This window comes from Loxodonta africana, chromosome 3 (assembly GCF_030014295.1).
Source record: "Loxodonta africana isolate mLoxAfr1 chromosome 3, mLoxAfr1.hap2, whole genome shotgun sequence".
Lineage (NCBI taxonomy): Eukaryota > Metazoa > Chordata > Mammalia > Proboscidea > Elephantidae > Loxodonta > Loxodonta africana.
In genome coordinates this window covers 72,195,937-72,220,974 of record NC_087344.1, presented here as the reverse complement: position 1 = coordinate 72,220,974, position 25,038 = coordinate 72,195,937, and the positions used below count along the sequence as shown (strand labels likewise).

Sequence of the window (25,038 nt, the reverse complement as noted above, 5' to 3'; positions counted from 1 at the left end):
ACATAGTAAAAATGTCTCTTCTACCAAAAGCCATCTATACATATAACACACTTCCAATCCAAATACCAATGTCATATTTTAAGGGGATAGAGAAACAAATCACTAATTTCATATGGAAGGGAAAGAATCCCCGGATAAGCAACGCATTACTGAAAAAGAAGAAGTGGGAGGCCTCACTCTACCTGATTTCAGAACCCATTATACAGCTACAGTAGTCAAAACAGCCTGGCACTGGTACAACAACAGGCACATAGACCAATGGAACAGAATTGAGAACCCAGATATAAATCCATCCACGTATGAGCAGCTGATATTTGACAAAGGACCAGTGTCAGTCAATTGGGGAAATGATAGTCTTTTTAACAAATGGTGCTGGCATAACTGGATATCCATTTGCAAAAGAATGAAACAGGACCCATACCTCACACCATGCACAAAAACTAACTCCAAGTGGATCAAAGACCTAAACATAAAGACTAAAACGATAAAGATCATGGAAGAAAAAATAGGGACAACCCTAGGAGCCCTAATACAGGGCATAAACAGAATACAAAACATTACCAAAAATGATGAAGAGAAACCAGATAACTGGGAGCTCCTAAAAATCAAACACCTATGGCTCATCTAAAGACTTCACCAAAAGAGTAAAAAGACCACCTACAGATTGGGAAAGAATATTCAGCTATGACATCTCAGACCAGCGCCTGATCTCCAAAATCTACATGATTCTGTCAAAACTCAACCACAAAAAGACAAACAACCCAATCAAGAAGTGGGCAAAGGATATGAACACACATTTCACTAAAGAAGATATTCAGGCAGCCAACAGATACATGAGAAAATGCTCCCGATCATTAGCAATGAGAGAAATGCAAATTAAAACTACGATGAGATTCCATCTCACACCAACTAGACTGGCATTAATCCAAAAAACACAAAATAATAAATGTTGGAGAGGCTGCGGAGAGATTGGAACTCTCATACACTGCTGGTGGGATGGTAAAATGGTACAACCACTTTGGAAATCCATCTGGCGTTATCTTAAACAGTTAGAAATAGAACTACCATACAACCCAGAAATCCCACTCCTCGGAATATACCCTAGAGATACAAGAGCCTTCACACAAACAGATATATGCACACCCATGTTTATTGCAGCTCTGTTTACAATAGCAAAAAGCTGGAAGCAACCAAGATGTCTGTCAACGGATGAATGGGTAAATAAATTGTGGTATATTCACACAATGGAATACTATGCATCGATAACAGTGACAAATCTCTGAAACATTTCATAACATGGAGGAATCTGGAAGGCATTATGCTGAGCGAAATGAGTCAGAGGCAAAAGGACAAATATTGTATAAGACCACTATTATAAGATCTTGAGAAATAGAAAAAACGGAGAAGAACACATACTTTTGTGGTTACAAAGGGGGGAGGGAGGGAGGGAGGGAGGGAGAGGGCTTTTTATTGATCAATCAGTAGATAAGAACTGCTTTGGGTGAAGGGAAAGACAATACTCAATACAAGGAAGGTCAGCCTAATTGGACTGGACTAAAAGCAAAGAGGTTTCCGGGATAAAATGAAAGCTTCGAAGGTCAGCGGAGCAGGGGCTGGGGTCTGGGGAACTTGGTTTGAGGGGACTTCTAAGTCAATGGGCAAAATAATTCTATTATGAAAACATTCCGCATCCCACATTGAATTGTGGCGCCTGGGGTCCTAAATGCCAACAAGCAGCCATCTAAGATACATCAATTGGTCTCAACCCACCTGGAGCAAAGGCAAAGGAAGAACACCAAGGTCACACGACAACTAAGAACCCAAAAGACCGAAAGGGCCACATGAACCAGAGAGCTACATTATCCTGAGACCAGAAGAACTAGTTGGTGCCCGGCCACAATCGATGTCTGCCCTGTCAGGGAGCACAACAGACAACTCCTGAGGGAGCAGGAGACCAATGGGACACAGACCCCAAATTCTCATAAAAAGACCATACCTAATGGTATGACTGCGACTAGAGGAATCCCAGAGACAATGCTCCCCAGAACTTCTGATGGCACAGGACAGGAACCATCCCCGAAGACAAATCATCAGGCATCAGAAGGACTGGTCAGTCGGGGGGAGAGAGATGCTGATGAAGAGTGAGCTAATTAAATCAGGTGGACACTGGAGAGTGTGTTGGCAACTCGACTGGAGGGGGGATGGGAAGATAGAGAGAGAGGGAAGATAACAAAATTGGCACGAAACGAGAGACTGAAAGGGCTGACTCAATAGGGGGAGAGCAAGTGGGAGAAGGGAGTAAGATGTATGTAAACCTACATGTGACAGACTGATTGGAATGGTAAATGTTCACTTGAAGCTTAATAAAAATTAATTAAAAAAAAAAAAAAAGATGAGTGGTTGCAACAGGAGAGGGGGGAAAAGGGAAGGATGAATAGTGCAGGGATTTTTAGGGTGGTGTAACTATTCGGAAGAAAGATGCGGCAGTGTACTCCTGTAAAGATTTACAGCCTTTAGTTCTACTCTGTCCCGTGGGGTTACTGTTAGTCAGAATCAACTCAATGACAACAGAGTTTGAAACTATTCTGTACGATACTTTAACAGTGGATACGTGACATTATACATCTGTCAAAAGCCACAGAACTGTACAATGAAAAGAGTGAACCTAAATGCAAACTATGAACTTTGCTTAATAACTATCAATATTGGTTCATCAAATGTACTACACCAATGCAAACCAAAATCGAGTTGATTCCAAGTTATGGCGACACTGTGTTACAGAGTAGAACTGCTCTACAGGGTTGTAATCTTTACAGAAGTAGATCACCAGGCCTTTCTTCTGCGGTGCCACTGGGGGTGGGGTTAGAACCACCAACCTTAAGATCAGTAGTCTAATACAAACCCCTTGTGCCACCCAGGAACCTTAATTCAAGGTATTAATAATAGGGGAACCTGTGTGAGGAAGAAGAGGGTACATGAGAAATCTCTGTCCTATCTGTTCGATTTTTCTGTTAAGTCTAAAATTGTTCTAATAAATAAAAAGTCTATTAATTAAAAAAAGATCACTCTGCAAGCAAATGTAGAGACTGGACTAGAAGGAAACTAGAGAAAATCAGTTTAGAGACTATGGTAATACCAACTTATCCTCCCACAAACAGTGGACAAAGTGTGTATTTATTCACATCCTTGCCAACAATGGGTATTATCATTGTTGGTGGAAAAAACCTGATTTTGGTTCACATACTTTTAATGATTAAATGAGGCCAAGCATCTTTTCATAAGATCATTCATTTTTCTGTTTTATGTCCTTTCCTATTTTTTGCTGGATTGTTTGTCTTTCCCTTACTGATTTACAAATTCATTGAGTTTAAAAGATAACGGACTTCTGTATTTTATCACAGTTTTTTAAAATTCATTGTGCTTTAAGTGAAAGTTTACAAATCAAGTCAGTCTGTCATACAAAAACTTACACACACCTTGCTATGTACTCCTAGCTGCTCTCCTCCTGATGAGACAGCACATTCCTCCTTTCCGAGCTGTTCCCCGTGTCTATTCAACCAGCTCCTGACCCCCTCCTGCCTTCTCATCCCATCTCCAAACAGGAGCTGCCCACATACTCTCATATGTCTACTTGAGCCAAGCAGCTCACTCCTCATCAGTATCATTTTCTGTCTTACAGTGTAGACCAATCCCAGTCTGAAGAGCTGGCTTTGGGAATGGTTCCAGTCCTGGGCCAACAGAAGGTCTGGGGATCATGGCCTCCGGGGTCCTCTAGTCTCAGTCAGAGCATTAAGTCTGGTTTTTTAAAAAGAATTTGAGGTCAGCATCCCACTGTTTTCCTGTTCCATCAGGGATTCTCTGTTGTGTTCCCTGTCAGGGCAGTCATCAGTTGTTGCCAGGCACCATCTAGTTTTCTGGTCTCAGGATGATGGAGTCTCTGGTTAATGTGGCCCTTTCCGTCTCTTGGGTTCACATTTACCTTGTGTCTTTGGTGTTCTTCATTCTCCTCTGCTCCAGGTGGGTTCAGACAAATTGATGCATCTTAGATGGTTGGCTGCTAGCATTTAAGACCCCAGACGACACTGACCAAAGTGGGATGCAGTATGTTTTCTTAATACATTTTGTTATGGCAATTGACCTAGATGTCTCCTGAAACCATGGTCCCCAGGCCTCTGCCCCTGCTATTCCGGCCTTCGAAGTGTTCGGTTGTATTCAGGAAATTTCTTTGCTTTTGGTTTAGTCCAGTTGTGCTAACCTCTCCTGTACTATCACAACTTTTAAGATTTTATCTTTTGACATTTATAACTATCATTTCTTATCACTGAATAATATTTCACCAACATTAAAAAAATTTTTTTTATATTATAGTTTACTCATTGTTTAAGACCAGTTCTTTGCCGTTTTTTAATATCACAGGTGTCAGTATGAAAATCTTTGTGCGTAGAAATTTTTTTACATTACAAATTTTTTCCTTTGAATAGATTCTTGGAAGTGGAAATACTAAATCGAAGTATTTTTACTAAAAACACATTTTTATGACTTTGGATGTAAAGGGTATTATCAATTTATATTGCCACCAGCAATGTATTAACGTACCAGAGTCACTAGGTTTTATACACACAAGTAGAGTACTCACAAGCACTAGGTCTTATAATATTTAAATTATATTTGCTAAGTTAGCAGCATAAAATTTTTCCTTATTAATTTGTACCTTTCTTTAACTACTGGTGAAACCCAACCTTTTGTCACCCATTTACATGTTTTGTTTCTCCCTGAGAAATTCTGCTTTATACTCCTTGCTCATTAATCTAAAAGAACAGAGGAACGTTTTTCCTTTATTGAACCCAATAATCCACATGTATGAATATTTTAATTATTATTCTAATAATAGATTAGCCCTTTATTGTTTCCATTTGCTGCAACTATTTTTCACATTATATTGTTTTCCTTTTAATTTTAGATATATTTTTGTCACAGAAATTTTAATTTTTATGTAGGCAAATAAAATATTTTTTCCTTTTTGATTTCCTCTATTATTTCTAAAACTTAAATAATCATATTCCATTTGGTGGTTTGAAAATTATACACCTTCTGTTTTTGCACAGTTCGTTGTTGTCGTTAGGTGCTGTTGAGTTGGCTCTGACTCATAGCAGCCCTACGTACGAAGAACAATCACTGTCTGGTCCTGCACCATCCTCAAAATTGTTGCTATGTTTAAGCCCATTGTTGCAGCCAGTGTGTCCATCCATCTCACGGAAGGTCTCCCCATCCTCCCTTCTGAGTTGCATTCTGTCTGTACATCCTTCAGGACAGATTTGTTCATTCTTCTGGCAGTCTGTGGTATATTTGATATTCTTCAACACCGGAATATGAATACATCAATTCTGCTTTGGTCTTCCTTTTTACTGTTTATCTTTTGCACACACATGGGACAAAGAAAAATACCACGGCTTGGGTCAGACGCACCTTAGTCGTCCAACTGACATCTTTGCTTTTTGTTTTTTTAATTGCGCTTTAAGTGAAAGTTTACAGCTCAAGTTAGTCTCTCATACAAAAATTTATACAAACATTGTTATATGACCCTAGCTGCTCTCTCTATAATGTGACAGCACACTATTCCTTTCCACCCTAGATTTCCTGTGTCCATTCAATCTGCTCCTCTTGTCCTTTTCTGCCTTCTCATCTCACCTCTGGACACTAGCTGCCCATTGAGTCTCATGTATATACTTGAACTAACAAGCACACTCTTCACGAGTATCCTTTTATATCTCACAGTCCGGTCTAATCTTCGCCTGATGAGCTGGCTTTGGGAATGGTTTTAGTTCTGGGTCAACAGAGAGTCCAAGAGTCCATCAGGGTTAACAGAGAGTCCAAGGGCCATGTCTTCCAGGATTCCTCCAGTCTCAGTCAGACCATTAAGTCTGGTCATTTTACTAGAATTAGAGTTCTGCGCCCCACTTTTCTCTTGCTCCATCAGGGCGGTCACTGGTGGTAGCCGGGCAGTATCTAGTTCTTCTGGTCCCAGGCCGATGGAGTCTCTGGTTTATGTGGCCCCATCTTTGCTCTTTAACACTTGAAAACTTCAAGTTTCTAGCCACAGATTTGCCCAGTGCAATACGTTGTTTGATTTCTTGACTGCTGCTTCCATGGGCATTGATTGCTGACCCAAGAAGAATGAAATCCTTGACAATTCATTATTTTCTCATGATGTTTACTGGTTCGGTTGTAAGGATTTTCGTTTTTTATGTTCAGATGTAATCCATATTGAAGGACGTAGTCTTTTATCCTCATCAATAAGTGCTTCAAGTGGTCTTCACTTTTGACAAGGAAGGTTGTGTCATCTGCTTACCTCAGGTTGTTAATGAGTCTTCCTCCAATCCTGGTGCTGCGCTCTTCATCTAGCCCAGTTTCTTGGATCATTTATTCAGCACATAGATTGAATAAGGTGAAAGAACACAACCCTGCCACACAGTTTTTCCAATTTTAAAATACACAGTATCCCCTTGTTCTGTTTGAACGCCTGCCTCTTGATTTATGCACAGATTCCACATAAGGACAATTAAGTGTGCAATTTAATAATTCATGTTTAACTCTTTAAGTTTTACAAAACCTTATTTTGTTCACAATAATAAAAACTAACATTCATTGAATGCTTACTGTATCACAGGTGTCATTCTAGGCTTTTTATGTATGTAAACTCTTTTAATTCTTATAGCAACCCTATGGGTTAGGTATTATTAATATCCCAGTTTCACAGATGAAGAAACTAAGGCTTAGTGTGGTTAAGTAAATGAGCCACAGCTACACAGGTAGTACAACTGGCCGTACTTAAAAATTAAGCAACACGGTCTGATTTCAGAGCTTCTGTCTGTTACTATACTATGCAGATACTCCAGGTATCTCACTGCCACTTTTATAGAATATTTTTCCCTTAAGCACTGCTTTGTGATGTCTCTTTTAGCTACTGAAATTTTTTCACAGTATCTCTTCCTGGACTATTTAGTTTGCTCTACTGATTTGTCTTTTTTTTTTTTTAACATTAACGATGCATGGTTTTACATACTATAGCTATAAAATGTTTTAATACTTAGAAGGTTTAGGATATGTTGCAACATCTAAAAGGAATATCAAGTAGTTAAGGAAAAAGGCAGTCTTAAGATATCCTTACCATACACTGGCGTCTTCCCTGGCAGGATGACGATAATGAGTTGTAGCCCAGAGTAGGTGTTCTTGAGATGCCGGAACATGGGCTCCACGCTGTCTGCCCCCTGTGCATATTTGCAGAAACAAGGCTGGCCCTGGATGGGCATCCCTGCATCCTTGGAAATCTTCCGCAGCTGGTCCGTGAAACCCCTAGAAGAAACCACTAAAACTAAACCCTTTGTCTAGTCATCAACACCTTTCAAGTACTAATAGAAAGTTTGGCAAAGGAATGGAAAATGATGCAAAGATTTGTGTGTGCAATATAAAAGACGTCACCACACTACTGATGTTAAAGCAAAGGTGGGTTAGTAATCTACTTGGGAACTAAAAACACCACTGCACAATTACATGGTATTTTGTAGTTTACAGAGGCCATCAGTACTAGAGTGTGCTGGTTAAGAGCTCAGGTCTAGGGTCAGAGTGGTGGGTTTCAATCCCAGTTCTTCTACTTACTAGCTATAAAATCTTAAATTATTTCAGTTTTCTTTATGTAAAAATGATTATTTCCATTACAGAACTGGTATGAATATTAAATGAGATAATGCATATAAAAGCACTTACCATATTACTTGATACATGGTTAAGAACTTGATAAATTTTAGCTACTGTACATTTTCTAATTTCTTTCTGACAAGATTCGTAAGGAACAGGCAGGTCATGTATTATTGCCATTTTATAGATCAGGAAATAGCTTCAATGACATTAAGTATTTAATCAAGTCAAGTGATTACATAAATGGCAGAGCTAGAAGTATGACCCAGTCCAGAATTTCTTTCCACAATATTACATATCTTAAGCTAGGATAGCAGGAAAGATTATCAGCTCAGAAGAGATTAAAAGCAAAACAAAACAAAGGAGGCAGCCAGCACTTTAAGGTACTTTCAGCTACACTGAAAAACACAAAAAACAAATAACTTCATATTTAAACATAATTCTGCATTTAGCCTAGCATAAGTGAATAATGATACGGGGATTTTACAAACACTTTATTTGTTTTTAAAACAAATAAGGTCCTAAGTCAAGGATCTGAGCGATCTTTGCTCAAATTGCTCTGTCCCTCTCAGGACAGAAATGCAGCTTGTAGAAATTCCCTTTTCCTTTTCAATATTAGTGCTTAATCCAAGAAGTATGAAGTTGAATATTTTTAGTCAGCCTGAACATGAGTCATAGGCTCAATGATTAAAAACAAAAAATAAACCCATTGCTATCGAGTTAATTCCCACTCATAGCAACTATAAGACAGAGCAGAACTGCCCCACAGGGTTTCCAAGGAGTACCTGGTAGATTTAAACTGCTAACCTTTTGGTCAGCAGCTGAATTCTTAGCCACTACACCACCAGGGTTTCCGCCCAGCGATTAGGAGGCTTCTATTTAAATCATAAATAACAAATGTAAAGTACGAAGAATAACTCTAAGTTTTGAAAAACAACTGGAGTATCTTCTTTGGCCTTTGGAGGTCAAATAAGATAACCATAACACTGTAATAAACTGTCCTTATGATACTTTACTTGAAAGCAGTGGGATAAAAATCATATTAACTGATCATTAATACATAAATTTAGAGATGCAGTATTAACAAGAAAGAATGAACAGAGCTAAACAGAATTTTTTTTTTTTTAATTCTCATATGAAGGAGGCAAGGCAAATTCTGACCTGAACTAGGTTAAATTGGTCTCTAAATCACTGATGGACTACTCACAATGGTCCTACTTTATAGGAGCTATTAGTGGAGATTTTAACTTATTTGTATAACTATCTTATCTCTCCCTCAAGAACAATTTTCTTAAGAAAATTAGAATCTTGAGGGGGAGATAAAATAGTTATACACATAATTATAATACAAGGCAGAAAGTGACAAGCACAAATAGATATTTATAAATTAGTATGTTAATTTAGGGGTGAGACAGATTATCTCCTGCATGAGGACTCAGAAGATTGGGTGGTATTTGGATAGGCAGAGATAGGAGGGGGCCATTCTCAGTGGAGAAGAGCATGAGCAGACATGGCAAAAAAATGCCGGGGAGATACAGGGAATAAGGCGCTTCAGTTTCTTTGTTCAGAGTATGTAAAAGGGAGTAATGAGGAAAAACTTAAGATGCAAGTAAAAGATTTTAAATATCAAGCTGGTTTTGAATACTATTCTCCATCAAAGAGACAAGAAGCAGAGCTGGTACTCTTTCACGCCAGCACATCTCCTCAAACAAGGGTGACAGCAGAAGCCACTGAGACTGTGTCAGATCTAAAGGAGCAAGAAGAGACAGAGAGCAGGAAAAGAAACCAGACAAAGTGGGGGAAAAAAAAAAGGAACCACGAAGTCGAGGGAAGAATACATCAAGAAGGTAGTCAATTATATCTAATGCTGTACATATTTTGAGGAAAATAATGGCCAAGAAGGAACCATTAGACTTGATAAGCACAAAGATATCAGAGATCTTATAGCACCCAGTTTCAGCAAAGCACTATGATTTCAAGGAAGGAGAATGGATGGAGGCCTGAAAGAATAAGTTAGGTAAACTGAAAAAAAAAAAAAAAAAAGGAACAGAAGATTGTTGAGCACTTATATGCGGAGGGAAGGAATCTGGGGAAGTGGGGGGAAAAGGCAGAAGTCAAATTTTGGAAAGTAAGGAAGTAGATATGAGTTGTTTAAACCCACGCTTTCAAAAATCACAATTGAGAAATAAGGAGAAATGGGACAGTAGTTGTAAAGGAACTTAGAACTAAGAGAAATACTTTCTTTGCCTTATTTTTTAACGGGAGAGCCAAGCATGCTTTTGACTGCGATCGAACCAGTTGTGAGAAATATGTTGAAGAAATGAGAGAAAATTTATGATTAAACGTCTTAGAAGAGACTGGAAGGGATGTGATAAAGAGTACAGATAGAGGAACTGGCATTGAATAAGCCTGGAGAAAATGGACAAAATGGGAGAATTAGCTTTGGAGTGGAAGAAGAACAAAAGAACATCTCTTGCTCTGACATGGAAGGAAAGAAAGGGAACACAGGCATATAAACACTAAGAACATACAGCCTCAACTTCAAGGTCCAAGTCATACTTTAAGTTTTGTTTTCTATCATAATAGAATAAAAGCTAAAACAAAAACAACCAAGCAGCAGGGGTCCCCCAATTTCTTTCTCAGGGGAAGCTTGATTTTATTTCCCATAAGCCTTCCAACCATAGGAGTACGTTAGGTGGTTGGAATAAAGATCTTCCTTGTTCCATAACCGTTAAATTTAAGAAAAGTGAAGCTTGGTGGTAGCTGCTGCTAAGAAGGTATACACACAAGTATTAAAAAAAAATTATAGCTACCATCAATTGATTGCTCACTTTATGCGCCAGGCATTTTATACTTATAATCTTATTCAATCTTCACTCTTTAGGTAGATACTACAGGTAGTCCTCGACTTACAACGGGGTTCAGTTTGATTCCATGGTAAGTCAGTTCTTTTTTAGTTTTCATTATTGCCTTTTATTATCACTATCTTTATGAATTCGATCCTTTTGTTGTCTTTGGGGGTTGGAAGCATTACACATAACCATCTGCAAGTGAACAACTGAGAGTGGTAACATCAGCAAATTACATGCTGCAACAATGTATGTACTACAAAAAAAAAACCAAAGGTCTTAAGTGCGGTTCATCATTAACTGAAATATGTCCTAAGTCAGGGACTACCTGTATTTTCTCTTTTACAAAGGTGAAAACTAAGCATAATGAGACTAAATAAGTTATCCATGGCAATACAGTTAGGAAGTGGCAAAACTGAGAATTAAACCTAACTTATCTCCCATCAAAATCAATGATGCTGCCGCTACCATACAAGCCTGTTATGGGTTGAACTGTGTCCCCAAAAGGTAATAGTGAAGTCTTAACACGCCCCCCACTTGTGAATGTGACCTTATCTAGGAATAGGGCCTTTGTGGATGTAATTAGTTAACAGGAGGTCATTCTGGAGTAGGGTGGGCCATGATCCAATATGACTGGTATCCTTATGAAAAGAGAAGAGACACAGAGACCTACACAGAGGGATGACAGGCAGCCAATGTGAAGATGGAGGCAGAGACTAAAGTTATGCTTCCACAACTAAGCACTTCCAGAGCTGGAAGAGACAAGAAAGGATTTTCCTCCAGAACCTTTAGACAAAGCGCAACCCTGACAACACCTTGATTTCAGACTTCTGTTTCAGCTACCCAGTTTGCGGTAATTTGTTAAGGCAATCCTAGGAAACTAAGTGTATCAGGATGTCTAGAAGAATAAACTAATAACTTTACTATGACTAAGTAAGTTAGGAATCTTCATCAAACTATTTAGAAACATGTTTAAAGGTTCAGTGGTTAAACATTCTCCATATTGAGGCAACACCGGTTAGAACACTAGCTGACTAATTTAAAATTGAAATACAAATCTAAATACAAAAAGGTCTCAGAACCAAAGTAATGACATGCCTTACTTCAGTATTTCTTCTCTGCACTGCCTCTGTGTGGCAAAACAAGCTATAGCCCACATTTTGATTTCAACTCCTGTGTGGAATTGTTTCCCTCGCATGTCCCATACCCCATGGCTTGGTGTTGCTACTGTCCGATTCTATAAAAAAAGGAGAAAGAGATACAACAAGGTAAAAAAGGATAAAAACTTAACATATAATTTATTTCAATGAGCTGGAAATAGGCATTTCAAATTGCTGAACTGAAATATTTCTAATATTCCACATGTAACAGACTGTTCTATGACAATATTATCTATACTCATTAAATAAGTAATTCTACTAAACTGAAGCAATGACATCCACCTTAAAATAACAACAAAAAAATATTGTTGGAACAATAAAACACTTTCTAAATTCCAGACTCAGCTAGGATGCTCTTATCTCCTTACTTAGAAACTTTGAGTAAAATTAAGAAACTATCCAGAGTTTTTTACCCGTCCTCCATACTGTAGCATAGGTGCTGGAAGTACGCGTCCGGTCACGTGCGCCATTTCATCCCGAACTTTAAATTGAAACTCCTGAACAAATGGATCTGTTTCATAATTTGCACTTCTTACCTAACCACAGAAAAAGTTTACAGTTATTCACAAAATTTCATAAAATCCTGTTTTACTCACCAGAACCTTCTACTTATTTTCCTTTGCTGTGTCAACAACACGTTTTGCAATAGGTCTTACTAATGATGTCCAACTGTAGAGAAGAGACTCTTGGGAACCAGGGGTTATGAATGAACTGCAAAGAAGTCTGTGAACTCCCTGACAACTCATACAAAATTTAAATGTATATATTAGGTTAAATCCTAAGAAATTTTCATTGTGTTTGATCTATAAAAATAGTAATTTTATATGATTTGACCTAGGAGGTTTTGGGAGGGTGGTTTGTAGATTATAATAGATTCTCAAAGAAATACTTGATGTAAAAAGGGTTAAGAATCCCAGATTATGGAGGATCCAAAAACCAAAAACCAAGCCCATTGCCAATGAGTTGATTCCGACTCGTCGTGACCCTACAGAACAAAGTAGAACCGCTCCACAGGGTTTCCAAGAAGTGACTGGTAGATTTGAACTGCTAACTTTTTGGTGAGCAGCTGTAGCATGCCATAGCTCTTAACCAATGTGCCACCAGGGCCCCACAGAGGATCCAAACATATACAATGAAGGATTATTTTACATACAGTTTGATAGCAAATATTGCCATACACCCACTGATAATCCTAAAGCTTGTCCCCCTAATTATCTGATTTACAATTTATATAAAATTTACTTTAGCATTTTCAGATAAGTAGTGCCATACTGCCCTCATGTATCTGTCAGTCTGTCATACTGTGGGGGCTTGTCTGTTTCTGTGATGCTGGAAGCTATGTCACCTGTATTCAAATACCAGCAGGGTCACCCATGGCAGACAGGTTTCAGCTGAGCTTCTGACTAAGAAGACAGACCAGGAAGAAGGACCCGGCAGTCTACTTCTGAAAAGCATTAGCCAGTGAAAACCTTATGAATAGCAACAGAATACTGTCTGATATAGTGCTGGAAGATGAGCTCCTCAGGTTGGAAGGCACTCAGAATACGACTGGGGAAGGGCTGCCTCCTCAAAGTAGAGTGTACCTTAATTACGTGGATGAAGCCAAACTTTCAAGACCTTCATTTGCTGATGTTGCACAACTCAAAATGACAAGAAACAGCTGCAAACATCAATTAATAATCAGAACCTGGAATGTAAGAAGTACGAATCTAGGAAAATTGGAAATTGTCTGAACTGAAATAGAACGCATAAAGATCGACATCCTCGGCATTAGTGAGGTGAAATGGACTGGTATTGGTCTTTCTGAATTGGACAATCATACGGTCTACTATGCCGGGAATGACAAATTACAGAGGAAGGCTGTCATACTCATCATCAAAAAGAACATTTCAAGATCTATCCTGAAGTACAACACTGTCAGTGATAGGATAATACCCATACACCTACAAGAAAGACCAGTTAATACAACTATTATTCAATTTACACACCAACCACTAAGGCCAAAGATGAAGAAATTGAAGATTTTTACCAACTTCTGCAGTCTGAAACTGATCGAACATGCAATCGGGATGCACTTATAATTACTGGTGATTGGTATGCCAAAGGTGGAAACAAAGAAGAAGGATTGGTAGTTGGAAAATATGGCTTTGGTGACAGAAACAATGCTGGAGATCACATGACTGAATTTTGTAAGACCAACGACTTCTTCATTGCAAACACCTTTTTTCACCAACATAAATGGCGTGTATACACAGGGACCTTGCCAGATGAAATACGCAGGAATCAAATCAACTACATCTGTGGAAAGAGACAATGGAAAAGCTCAATTCATCAGTCAGAATAAGGCCAGGGGCTGACTGTGGATCAGACCTTCAGTTGCTCATATGCAAGTTCAAGGTGAAACTGAAGAAATTAGAACAAGTCCACGAGAGCCAAAGTGCGACCTTGAGTATATCCCACCTGAATTTAGAGACTATCTCAAGAATTGGAAGCCCTAGTAGTACAGTGGTTAAGTGCTTTGGCTGCTAATCAAAAGGTCGGCAATTCAAATCTACCAGGTGCTCCTTCGAAACTCTATAAGGCAGTTCTACTCTCCCCTATAGGGTCTCTATGAGTTGGAACTGACTCGACGGCAACAGGTTTTTGGTCTCAAGAATAGATTTGATGCGTTGAACACTAATGACGGAAGATCAGACAAGCTGTGGAATGACACCAAGGACATCATACATGAAGAAAGCAAGAGGTCATTAAAAAGAAAGCAGAGAAAGGAAAGACCAAAATGGATGTCAGAAGAGACTTTGAAACTTGCTCTTGAATGTCGAGTAGCTAAAGCAAAAGGAAAAAATGAAGTGAAATAACTGAACAGAAGATTTCAAAGGGCTGCTTAAGAAGACAAAGTATTATGATAACTTGTGCAAAGTCCTGGAGATAGAAAACCAAAAGGCAAGAACACACTCAGCATTTCTCAAGCTGAAAGAACTGAAGAAAAATTCAAGCCTCAAGTTGCAGTACTAAAAGATTCTACGAGGAAAATATTACTTGAGGCAGGAAGTATCCAAAGAAGATGGAAGGAATACATAGAGTCACTATACCAAAAAGAATTGGTCGACGTTCAGTTATTTCAGGAGGTAACATATGATCAGGAACCATGGTAGAAAGATGTCCAAGCTGCACTGAAGCCCACTGGCAAAAAACAAGGCTCCGGGAACTGATGGAATACCAATTGAGATGCTTCAACAAATGGATGAAGCACTGGAAGTGCTCACTCATCTATGCCAAGAAATTTGGAAGAGAGCTACCTGGCCAAGCAACTGGAAGAGATCCATATTTATGCCTATTCCCAAGAAAGGGTGGATCCAACTGAATAAAGAGGTTATTGAATATCATTAATATCACATGTAAGCAAAATTTTGCTGAAGATCATTCAAAATTGGCTGCAGTAGTATATCAACAGGGAACTGCCAGAAATTCAAGCTGGATTTAGAAGAGGATGTGGAACTAGGGATATCATTGCTGATGTCATATGGATCCTGGCTGAAGGCAGAGAATACCAGAAGGATGTTTCCCTGTGTTTTATTGACTATGGTAAGGCATTCGACTTTGTGGATCATAACAAATTATGGCTAACATTGAGGAGAATGGGAATTCCAGGACACTTAAATTGTGCTCATGAGGAATGTGTACATGGATCAAGAGGCAGTCTTTCGAACAGAACAAGGTGATACTACACGGTTTAAAGTCAGGAAAGGTGTGCGTCAGGGCTGTATCCTTTCACCGTACCTATTCAATCTGTATGCTGAGCAAATATCTGAGAAGGTAGACTGTATGAAGCAGAACGGGGTATGAGGATTTGAGGAAGACTCATTAACAACCTGCGTTATGCAGATGACACAACCTTGCTTCCTGAAAGTGAAGAGGACTTGAAGTACTTACTGATGAAAATCAAAGATCACAGCCTTCAGTATGGATTACACCTCAACATAAAGAAAATACAAATCCTCACAACTGGACCAATAAGCAACATCATGATAAATGGAGAAAAGATTGAGGTTGTCAAGGATTTCATTGTACTTGGATCCACAATCAATACCCATGGAAACAGCAGTCAAGAAATCAAAAGATGCATTGCACTGGGCAAATGGGCTGCAAGAGGTCTCTTTTAAGTATTAAAAAGCAAAGATGTCACCCTGAAGATTAAGGTACACCTGACCCAAGCAAAGGTGTTTTCAATTGTCTCATATGCATGTGAAAGCTGGACAATAAATAAGGAAGACCAAAGAATTGACACCTTTGAATCATGGTGCTGGTGAAAAATACTGAATATACCATGGAATGCCAAAAGAATGAACTTATCTGTCTTGGACGAAGTACAATCAGAATGCTCCCCAGAAGCAAAGCCCAGTGAGACTCTGACTCACATGCTTTGGACATGTTGTCAAGAGGGATCAGTCCCTGGAAAAGGACATCATGTTTGGTAAAGTAGAAGGTCAGCAAAAAAGAGCAAGACCCTCAACTAGATGGATTGACACAGCAGCTGCAACAATGCGCTCAGGCACAGCAACAATTTTAAGGATGGTGCAGGACCAGGCAGTATTTCGTTCTGTTGTGCATATGGTTGCTATGAGTCGGAACCAACTCGATGGCGCCTAACAACAACGTTGCCACATCACAAAATTCATTTAATGGGGATACACTTGAGACAGATTAGAAAGCTACAGTAAGTTACAGTTTATAATTTTTTCATAATATATCCATACGTAAAATCAAATATAGTATAATTAAGGATAGACTTGGATCTCAGAATATAATTCATGTTTACAGAGTGCTATTGTAACCATGTTTTTCCATACATGGTTACTTGCTTTCAAGGTGAATGTCACACAGGTTATTTTCAAAAAGATGACTGTGCTCACGCCTTTGAGTAATAATCCATTTAAAAAAACCTATATAATCTAAATATGTAAAAAGGATGTCCTCACAATAAGTAGGAAAGTCATTTTCTGAATTAGGTACTAATACATTTTTTATTCGCTTTTAAGTGCCATTCATTTTTGGTTTTAGCACATAGTAAGGTTACTTTAACTACTACTATTTACCAAGACTTGCTGTGTGGTGGGGTAATGGTTAAGAGCCATGGTTGCTAACCAAAAGGTTGGCAGTTTGAATCCACCAGGCACTCCTTGGAAACCGTTTGAAGCAGTTCTACTCTGTCTGATAGGGTCGGAACTGACTCGATGGCAATGTTTTGTTTTTTTTTTTTTACTGTGCGTATGCTTGGTGCCGGAAACCCTGGTGGCATAGTGGTTAAGTGCTACGGCTGCTAACCAAAGGGTCGGCAGTTCGAATCCGCCAGGCGCTCCTTGGAAACTCTGTGGGGCAGTTCTACTCTGTCCTATAGGGTCGCTATGAGTCAGAATCGACTCGACGGCACTGGGTTTGGTTTTTTTGGTTTGGTATGCTTGGTGCTAAGAGCTTTATAATTAATTTTCATAATAATCTTATGAGGTAGGTCTCTGACAATCTTTATTTTCCAGAGGATAAAACTATGTAAAGTTAAAATGATTTGTCTAAAACCACACAGTTAAACAAGTGACATAGAATCGGAACCCATATATGTTCTGATTTTAGATTTCCTACTCTCAATCACTGCACTTCTTGTAGCATTAAGTGAAGATAACCTTTGAACCTAGGACTGTTAGATCCTAAAGCCTGTGCTTTTAACGACTATATAATATTGTCTCACTTAACAACTAAGCTGTGATAAATAAGAACAGCCTGTTATTATGATTTTACAGACTAGAGACAGTGAGAGGTTCTAGTCTCTTTTTTTAAAAATAATAATTTATTGTGTTTAGGTGAAAGTCTCATATAGTTGATTGTTTAAGGGAGCACATTACTCACAGGTGATACTGTTTATTTTACAAGACAATCTATTATTTGGCTGAAAGGTGACCTTCAGAAATAGCTTCAGTTCCAAGTTCAAAGGTTATCTTAGGGTAGTAGTCTCAGGGCTTCTTCTAGTCCCTATTGGTCCAGTAGGTCTGGCCTTTTTTAGGAGTTTGAACTTTGCTCTACATTTATGTCCCATTCTGTCCGGGACTTTCTATTGTGTCCCTGGGCAGAAACGTTGGGAGTGATAGCCAGGCACCATCTAGTTTTTCTGGTCTCAGGTTAGACAAGGCTGTGTTCATGTGGGCTATTACTCATGTGGACTAGTTTTTTCTTTGAGCCGTTGTTTTCCTTCACTCTCTTTTGCTCCATACGAGTACAGACCAATAGTTGTATCTCAGATGGCTGCTCACAAGCGTTCAAGATTGCAGATGCTACTGAGCAAATCAGGATGTAGAACATTATCTTTATAAACTGTTATACCAATTAACTAAGCTATCCCTGAGACTAAGGTCCTAAGCCTTTTAAACCCAGTAAACCAACCCTGCGAGTGGCCTGGACATGTCTAGGAAGCCTCCTTAACTGTGCCCCCATGTGCTTTGTTATATATATGTGTGTGTATGTGCATATATTTATATATATATATTCATGCAGCACACACCAGATGTGTATATATGTAAGCCTACAGATACACCTATACATGCACATGTACTTACTTGCATATGCCTTCCTATACATATATATGCATACATATCTACTTATGCAACCACACATATTTTTTTGGTTGTTGCAAAACTGTGTATGTTATAGCATTTACTGAAATTGTCCCTTTTTCTTGTGTACTTCTCAGTGTCTTCATTTTTTTTTTTTAATTATTTTTTTTTCTTAGTGTCTTTATTGACCTTGGTTGAGCTGGGCTGACTTCACCCATATTTGGTATTGCCTTTCCCATCACCAAAAATAACAAGTGTCTACTATCTAGGAATGGAAACCCTGGTGGCGTAGCGGTTAAGTGCCACGGCTGCTAACCAAAGGGTTGGCAGTTTGAATCTGCCAGGTGCTCCTTGGAAACTCTATAGGGCAGTTCTACTCTGTCCTATAGGGTCGCTATGAGTCAGAATCGACCCGATGGCACTGGGTTTGGTTTGGTCTGGGTACTATCTAGGAAGTGATTCCCTCTCCATCTTCCTCTCATCCCTGGTAACCATCAAAGAACGCTGCTTTCTGTGTGTATATCTATTCTTGACTTTTTATAATAGTAGGTCCATACAATATTTTGATCTTTTGTGTTGACTTATTTCACTCAGCATAATGTCCTCCAGATTCATCTACGTTATGCTTTGCGGACTCCTCGTTATATGCTTTATAGTTATGTAGTATTCCACTGTATGTATGTGCTACAGTTTGTTTATCCATTCATCTGTTGATGGGGACTAAGGTTCTTTCCATCTTTTTGCCATTATGAATAATACTGCAATGAACATGGGTGTTCATATGTCTATTCATGTCACTGCTCTTATATCTCTAGGATATGTATCTAGGAGTAGGACTGCTGGATCATAAGGTGTTCCTATTTCTAGCTTTCTGAGGAAGCGCCGTACCATTTTCCATAGAGGTTGTATTTGAGAGATGAGATCCTTATCAGATATGCCATTGCCAACGTTTTTTCCCAGTCTGTAGGTTCTCTTTTGGTAAATTTTTTATTTTTTTTTTACTGTGCTTTATGTGAAAGTTTACAGACCAAATTAGTTTCTCTAAACAACTAATAAAACAATATACATACTGTTTTGTGACACTGAATGCCAACCCCATGACGTGTCAACATTCTCCCCTTTTTGACCTCGAGTTTCCCATTTCCATTCGTCCAGCTTTCCTGTCCCCTCTTGCCTTCTCGTCCTTGCCCCAGGGCTAGTGTGCCCATTTAGTCTCATATACTTGCATGAGCTACATGTGTTGCTGTTTGTTTCATGGGCCTGTCTAATCTTTGGCTAAAGGTTGAATCTCAGAAGTGACTTCACTACTGAGTTAAAAAGGTGTCAAGGGGCCATACTCTTGGGGTTTCTCCAGTCTCTGTCAGATTAGTAAGTGTGACCTTTCTTTCTAAGTTTGAATTTTGTTCTACATTTTTCTCCTGCTCTGTCCAGGGCCCTCCACTGTGATCCCTATCAGAGCAGTTGGTGGTGGTAGTTGGGCACCATCTAGTTGTGCTGGACTCAGTCTGGTGAAGGCTGTGGTACTTGTGGTCCATTAGTCTTTTGGACTAATCTTTCCCTTGTGTCTTTGTTTTTTTTTTATTCTCCCTTGCTCTAGATGGGATGGGACCAGTGGAGTATTTTAGATAGCACCTCACAAGCTTTTAAGACCCAGACACTGCTCACCGAAGTAGGATGTAGAACACTTTATCGTCTATGTTATGCCAGTTGAGCTAGATGTCCTCTGAGACAATGGTCCCCAGCCCTCAGCCCTGTAACTCTGTCCATCAGGGAGTTTGGATGTGTCTATGAAGCTTCTGCGACTTTGCCTTGGTCAAGCTGTGCTGGCTTCCTCAGTATTGTGCACTGTCTTATGCTTTACCAAAGTTACCACTTACCTATTGTCTAGTTGGTGTTTTTCCCTCCCCAACCCTCTTCTCCCATCAAGGATTGTTTCCTTCTGTGTGTAAACCTTTTCATGAGTTTTTAGAATAGTGGTCTCACACAGTATTTGTCCTTTTGTGATTGACTTATTTCACTCAGCATAATGCCTTCCAGATTCATTCATGTTGTGAGATACTTCACAGATCCATCATTGTTCTTTATTGTTTCATAGTATTCCATTGTGTGTATGCACCATAGTTTGTTTTTCCATTCATCTATTGATGGGCACTTAGGTTGTTTCCATCTTTTTGCTATTGTGAATAATGCTGCAAAGAACATGGGTGTGCATGTCTATTTGTGTGATGGCTCTTATTTCTCTAGGATATATTTCTAGGAGTGGGGTTGCTGGATCCTATGGCATTTCTAGTTTTTTAAGGAAGTGCTATGTCATTTTCCAAAATGGTTATACCATTTTCCATTCCCACCAGCAGTGCATAAGAGTTCCAGTCTCCCCATAGCCTCTCCAACATTTGTTATTTTGTTTTGATTCATGCCAGGAATGTCAGGGTGAGATAGTATCTCATTTGGTTTTGATTTGCATTTCTCTAATGAGTAGTGATCAGGAGCATTTCCTCATGTGTCTGTTAGGCACCTGAATGTCTTCTTTGGTAAAGTGTCTGTTCATATCCTCTGCCCATGTTTTAATTGGATTATCTTTTTGTTGTAGAGGTATTGGATTTTTCCTACAGATTTTGGAGACTGGACCTTTGATATATCATAGCCAAAATTTTTTTCGCAGTCTGTAAGTTCTCTTTTTACTCTTTCAGTGAAGTCTTTTGATGAGCATTACTATTTAATTTTTAGGAGGTCCAGTTATCCAATTTATCTTCTATCATTCATTTATGCATTTTTGGTCCTGTTTGATAGCTGTTTATGCCAAAAATTAGGCCCCCTAGTTTTGTTCCTATGTTATTTTCCAGGAATGTTAAAGTTTTAGCTTTAACATTTAGCTCTTTGATCCATTTTGATTTAGTTTTTGTGAACGGTATAAGGTATGGATCCTGTTTCATTTTCGTACAAGTAGATATACAGTTTTGCCAGTGTCATTTGTTAAAGAGAGTGTTTCTTCTCCATTGAATGGACTTTGACCCTTTGTCAAAGATCAGCTGCCCGAAGATAAATGTATTTACTTCTGCGTTCTCAATTCTTTTCTATTGGTCTATGTGTCTGTCACTGAACCAATAACAGGCTGTTTCGATTACTATGGCTATATATTAAGTTTTCAGTTCGGGAAGCACGAGGCCTCCTACTTTTTTGTCCTTCTGCGCAGTATGGTTAAGATCGTGTGTCAACTTGGCTGGGCCATGATTCTCAGTGTTTTAGCAGTCGAATAATGTATGATCACTTCCAGGTTGAGACTGGATATGGGATCACCCCCATGATAGGATCTGCTGTGAGTAGCCAATCAGTTGAACAGGAGTTTCCTTGGATGAGTGGCCTGCATCAAATAAAGTAGACATTCTGGCAAGACTCGAGAGCTTTTTGCTTACTCTAGATTCTGCAGCTGGTTCCTGTTTGTCTGGCCTCTGGTTCTTCGGACTTGAGCTAGCAGCTTACCTGCGGTCTTGCCTGCCAATCTTGGGTTTCACTGATCTTCACAGCCTATGAGCAAGAGCCCTGCTCTCTGGCTTGCTAATCTTGGGTATGCCAGCCCCTGTGGCTATGTGAATCAGGAGAAGCCTCTATTCTGACCCGTGGACTTGGGATGTTCCAGCGTCTACAACTCCATGAGCCATTTACTTGATATAAATCTCTACTATATATTTATATGTTTTACTGGTTTTGCTTCTCTAGAGAACCCAGTCTAAGATAATTGCTTTAGCTATTTGGGGTCTGTTTCCTTTCCATATAAAGTTGGAGATTAGTTTTTCCATTTAATTAAAGAAAATTGATAGGATTTGGATTGGGATTGTATTATATATATAGATCGCTTTAGGTAGTATTGACATTTCTACAACATTAAGTCTTCCAGTCCATGAGCATGGAATGTTTTCCATTTATGTAAATCCCCTTTAGTTTCTTGCAGTAGTGTTTTACAGTTTTCCTTGTATAAGTCTTTTATATCCCTGTTGCTGTTGCTGGGTGCTTTTGAGTCAGTTCCAACTCACAGAAACCCCATGTAGAACAGGATGAAACACTGCCCAGTCCTGCACCATCCTCACAATCATTGTTATGCTTGAGCCCCCACTGCAGTCACGGTGTCAATCCATTTCGTTGAGGATCTTCCTTTTTCACTGACCCTCTACTTTACCAAGCATAATGTCCTTCTCCTAGGACTGGTCCCTCCTGATAATGTGTCCAAAGTACATGAGATAAAGTTTCTCCATCCTTGCTTCTAAGGAGCATTTTGGCTGCACTTCTTCCAAGACAGATTTGTTTGTTCTTCTGGCAGTCCATGGTATATTCAATATTCTTTGCTAACACCATAATTCCAATGTATCAGTTCTTCTTTGGTCTTCCTTATACATTATTCAGCTTTTGCATGCATATTAGCTGACTGAAAATGCCATGGCTTGGGTCAGGAGCACCCTAGCCCTCAAAGTGACATCTTTGCTTTTCAACACTTTAAAGTGGTCTTTTGCAGCAGATTTGCCCAAAGCAACATGTTTGATTTCCTGACCGCTGTTTCCATGGGCATTGATTATGGATCCAAGTAAAATGAAATCCTGACAATCTTCAGTCTTTTCTCCATTTATCACGATGTTGCTTATTGGTCCAGTTTTGTTTTCTTCATGTTGAGGTGCACTCCACACTGAAGGCTGTAATCTTTGACTTTCAGCAGTAAGTGTTTCAAGCCTTTTTCACTTTTGGCAAGCAAGGTTGTGTCATCTGCGTACTGCAGGTTGTTAATGAGTCTTCCTCCAATCCTGATGGTGCGTTTTTCTTCATATAGTCCAGCTTCCTGGATTTTTCACAACCTGGTTGGGTTTATTTCTAGGGAGAGTCTGTAATCTCTTAAAGGTTTGGGGCAAGCTTTTAAAATGTTGTCACAGTAGAATCAGAGAAAAATCTTGGATGAGAACCAAACTGTTTTTCTGATTAAATATCATGTAATAACTTTCATTCATTCTTTACAAAAAGTAGAAGGAAAAAATAAAAGGCCATTTTTCTGTAATTTGTTTACAAAATCAGAGAATCAGCTCTGCAACTTATTTCTAACATTCTTTTAAATTGTTTTTTAAGTGTTTTAAGTTGTTTTGGAGAATATTCATATATCTAGACTTTTTTTCTCTTCAGCTTGGCAGTTTACATGGTATTCAAAGAGAGACTGAGATAAGATCCAGGTACCCTTTTATTTTACATTTTACCTTATTCCATCAGTTTTATAAAGTAGTATTGGTAACTTTCCTCACCCTCTATTTGAAACAGTTAAACAGCATAAAAAACTTGTCGTCGTTAAGTCAATTTCGACTCGTAGTGACCCTACAGGACGGAGTAGAACTGCCCCATACGGTTTCCAAGGAGTGCCTGGTGGGTCTGAACTGCCAACCTTTTGGTTAGTAGCCGTAGCTCTTAACCACTACACCACCAGGGTTTCCTGAAACAGCATAGAAGGTACAAAAAAAGGCTTTTTGTTGGAACCGTCTTTTATTTCTTTATGCATCCAGTATAGTTGCTAGTCTAACGCTGGGGGGCTAAGCAATCCTAGACTAAGTGTAAAGACCTCTCACTACAGCAGTCACAATACCTTGACTTTTCCTGTCTTCTTATAGGTGGGAGGTGATAAAGTTCCAGTTGACTAAAATGAAGCAATAGTTCAGAGATAATCTGTTTTTGGATGTAATTAAAGATCTTGGGGTAAATTAGAAGAATCTAACCCTTCTCACAGAACCCATTAAGGCCTACCCCCAGAACACTGCTAGATTATTTCCATTATCCCTTTTAATTCTGACAGTCCATGAAATGATAATTAGGTATGGTCTAATAAGGACATGGTTCTTTAATAGCTTGCCCTAGTGTGTTTTAAATTCCTATTTCTAGAGTTAATCACTAACCAGTCGGCTAATTTCCTCTTGTCTATCTGGCGCAGATCTTGCTGTTGCCTTGATCATAGTCGAAGTCTGATTGTCCGTTAGCTTCTTGATACATCGTTGCCCTGCGACAATATTACAGACCTACAAATGAAGAAAAGTTGTGTACTAGATGTATCTTTTTTTTTTTAGCTGTCTCTCAGTGCCAATTACATGCGAAATAAAAATTTAAAATCTGTATCATTAAACCTTGTATTTTTAATAGGATGTTAAGTAAAAAAGTAGTAAACAAAATTGCTTTACAGTATGATTATAATTATGTAAAATGGGCACTAGATATAAAGACTGAAAAGTAGTGAACCAAAATGCTAATAATGGTTACACTGGAATGGTAAGATGACAAATGAATTTTTTCCATTATTTTTTCATCACAGAAAGTTTATAGTAAATTAAATTCTAAAAACAGTTTGGGATCTTTCATGGCCTGTAACCTACTTTACACTTGCTCACATTTATTTTGGAAGGTGAGTGTAAGGTAGGTTATAGGCCATAAAAGACCCCAGAAGAATGATGGTTAAGAGGATATTAAGCAGCCTAAAAGCATTACCTCTAGTGGAAGGTAGGTATGTTTCTGCTCCTGCCCCACTTGCAAACAGGGAAGATGCGGGTACTTCAGCTGAAGAGTATACTTTTCTCTGAAGTACTGTGCTACTGTTCTCTCCACAGTTTGGCCATTTTCTAACTGTAAAGGAAAGCTGGGGGGAAAAAAAACAAAGACACACACACATTATTATCAACTTTATCCCATTATAAGCCATCAAAACTCCTAATTCTCTAA

General features: G+C 38.9%; 1 protein-coding gene across 3 annotated transcripts in view; it reads right to left on the bottom strand.

The window, feature by feature from the left end:
- The window catches only part of AGO3 (argonaute RISC catalytic component 3), a 180,819-nt gene that overhangs the window by 48,118 nt on the left and 107,663 nt on the right, over window positions 1–25,038 (bottom strand). For all 3 annotated transcript variants that reach the window (XM_023554525.2, XM_010595205.3, XM_023554526.2), the window contains exons 8-12: window positions 24,808–24,955; window positions 24,225–24,344; window positions 12,118–12,240; window positions 11,648–11,781; window positions 7,169–7,353 (exon numbers count right to left, since the gene is read on the bottom strand). In XM_023554525.2, the coding sequence (XP_023410293.1) occupies window positions 7,169–7,353; window positions 11,648–11,781; window positions 12,118–12,240; window positions 24,225–24,344; window positions 24,808–24,955 (710 nt within the window). The remainder of the gene's footprint in view (window positions 1–7,168; window positions 7,354–11,647; window positions 11,782–12,117; window positions 12,241–24,224; window positions 24,345–24,807; window positions 24,956–25,038) is intronic.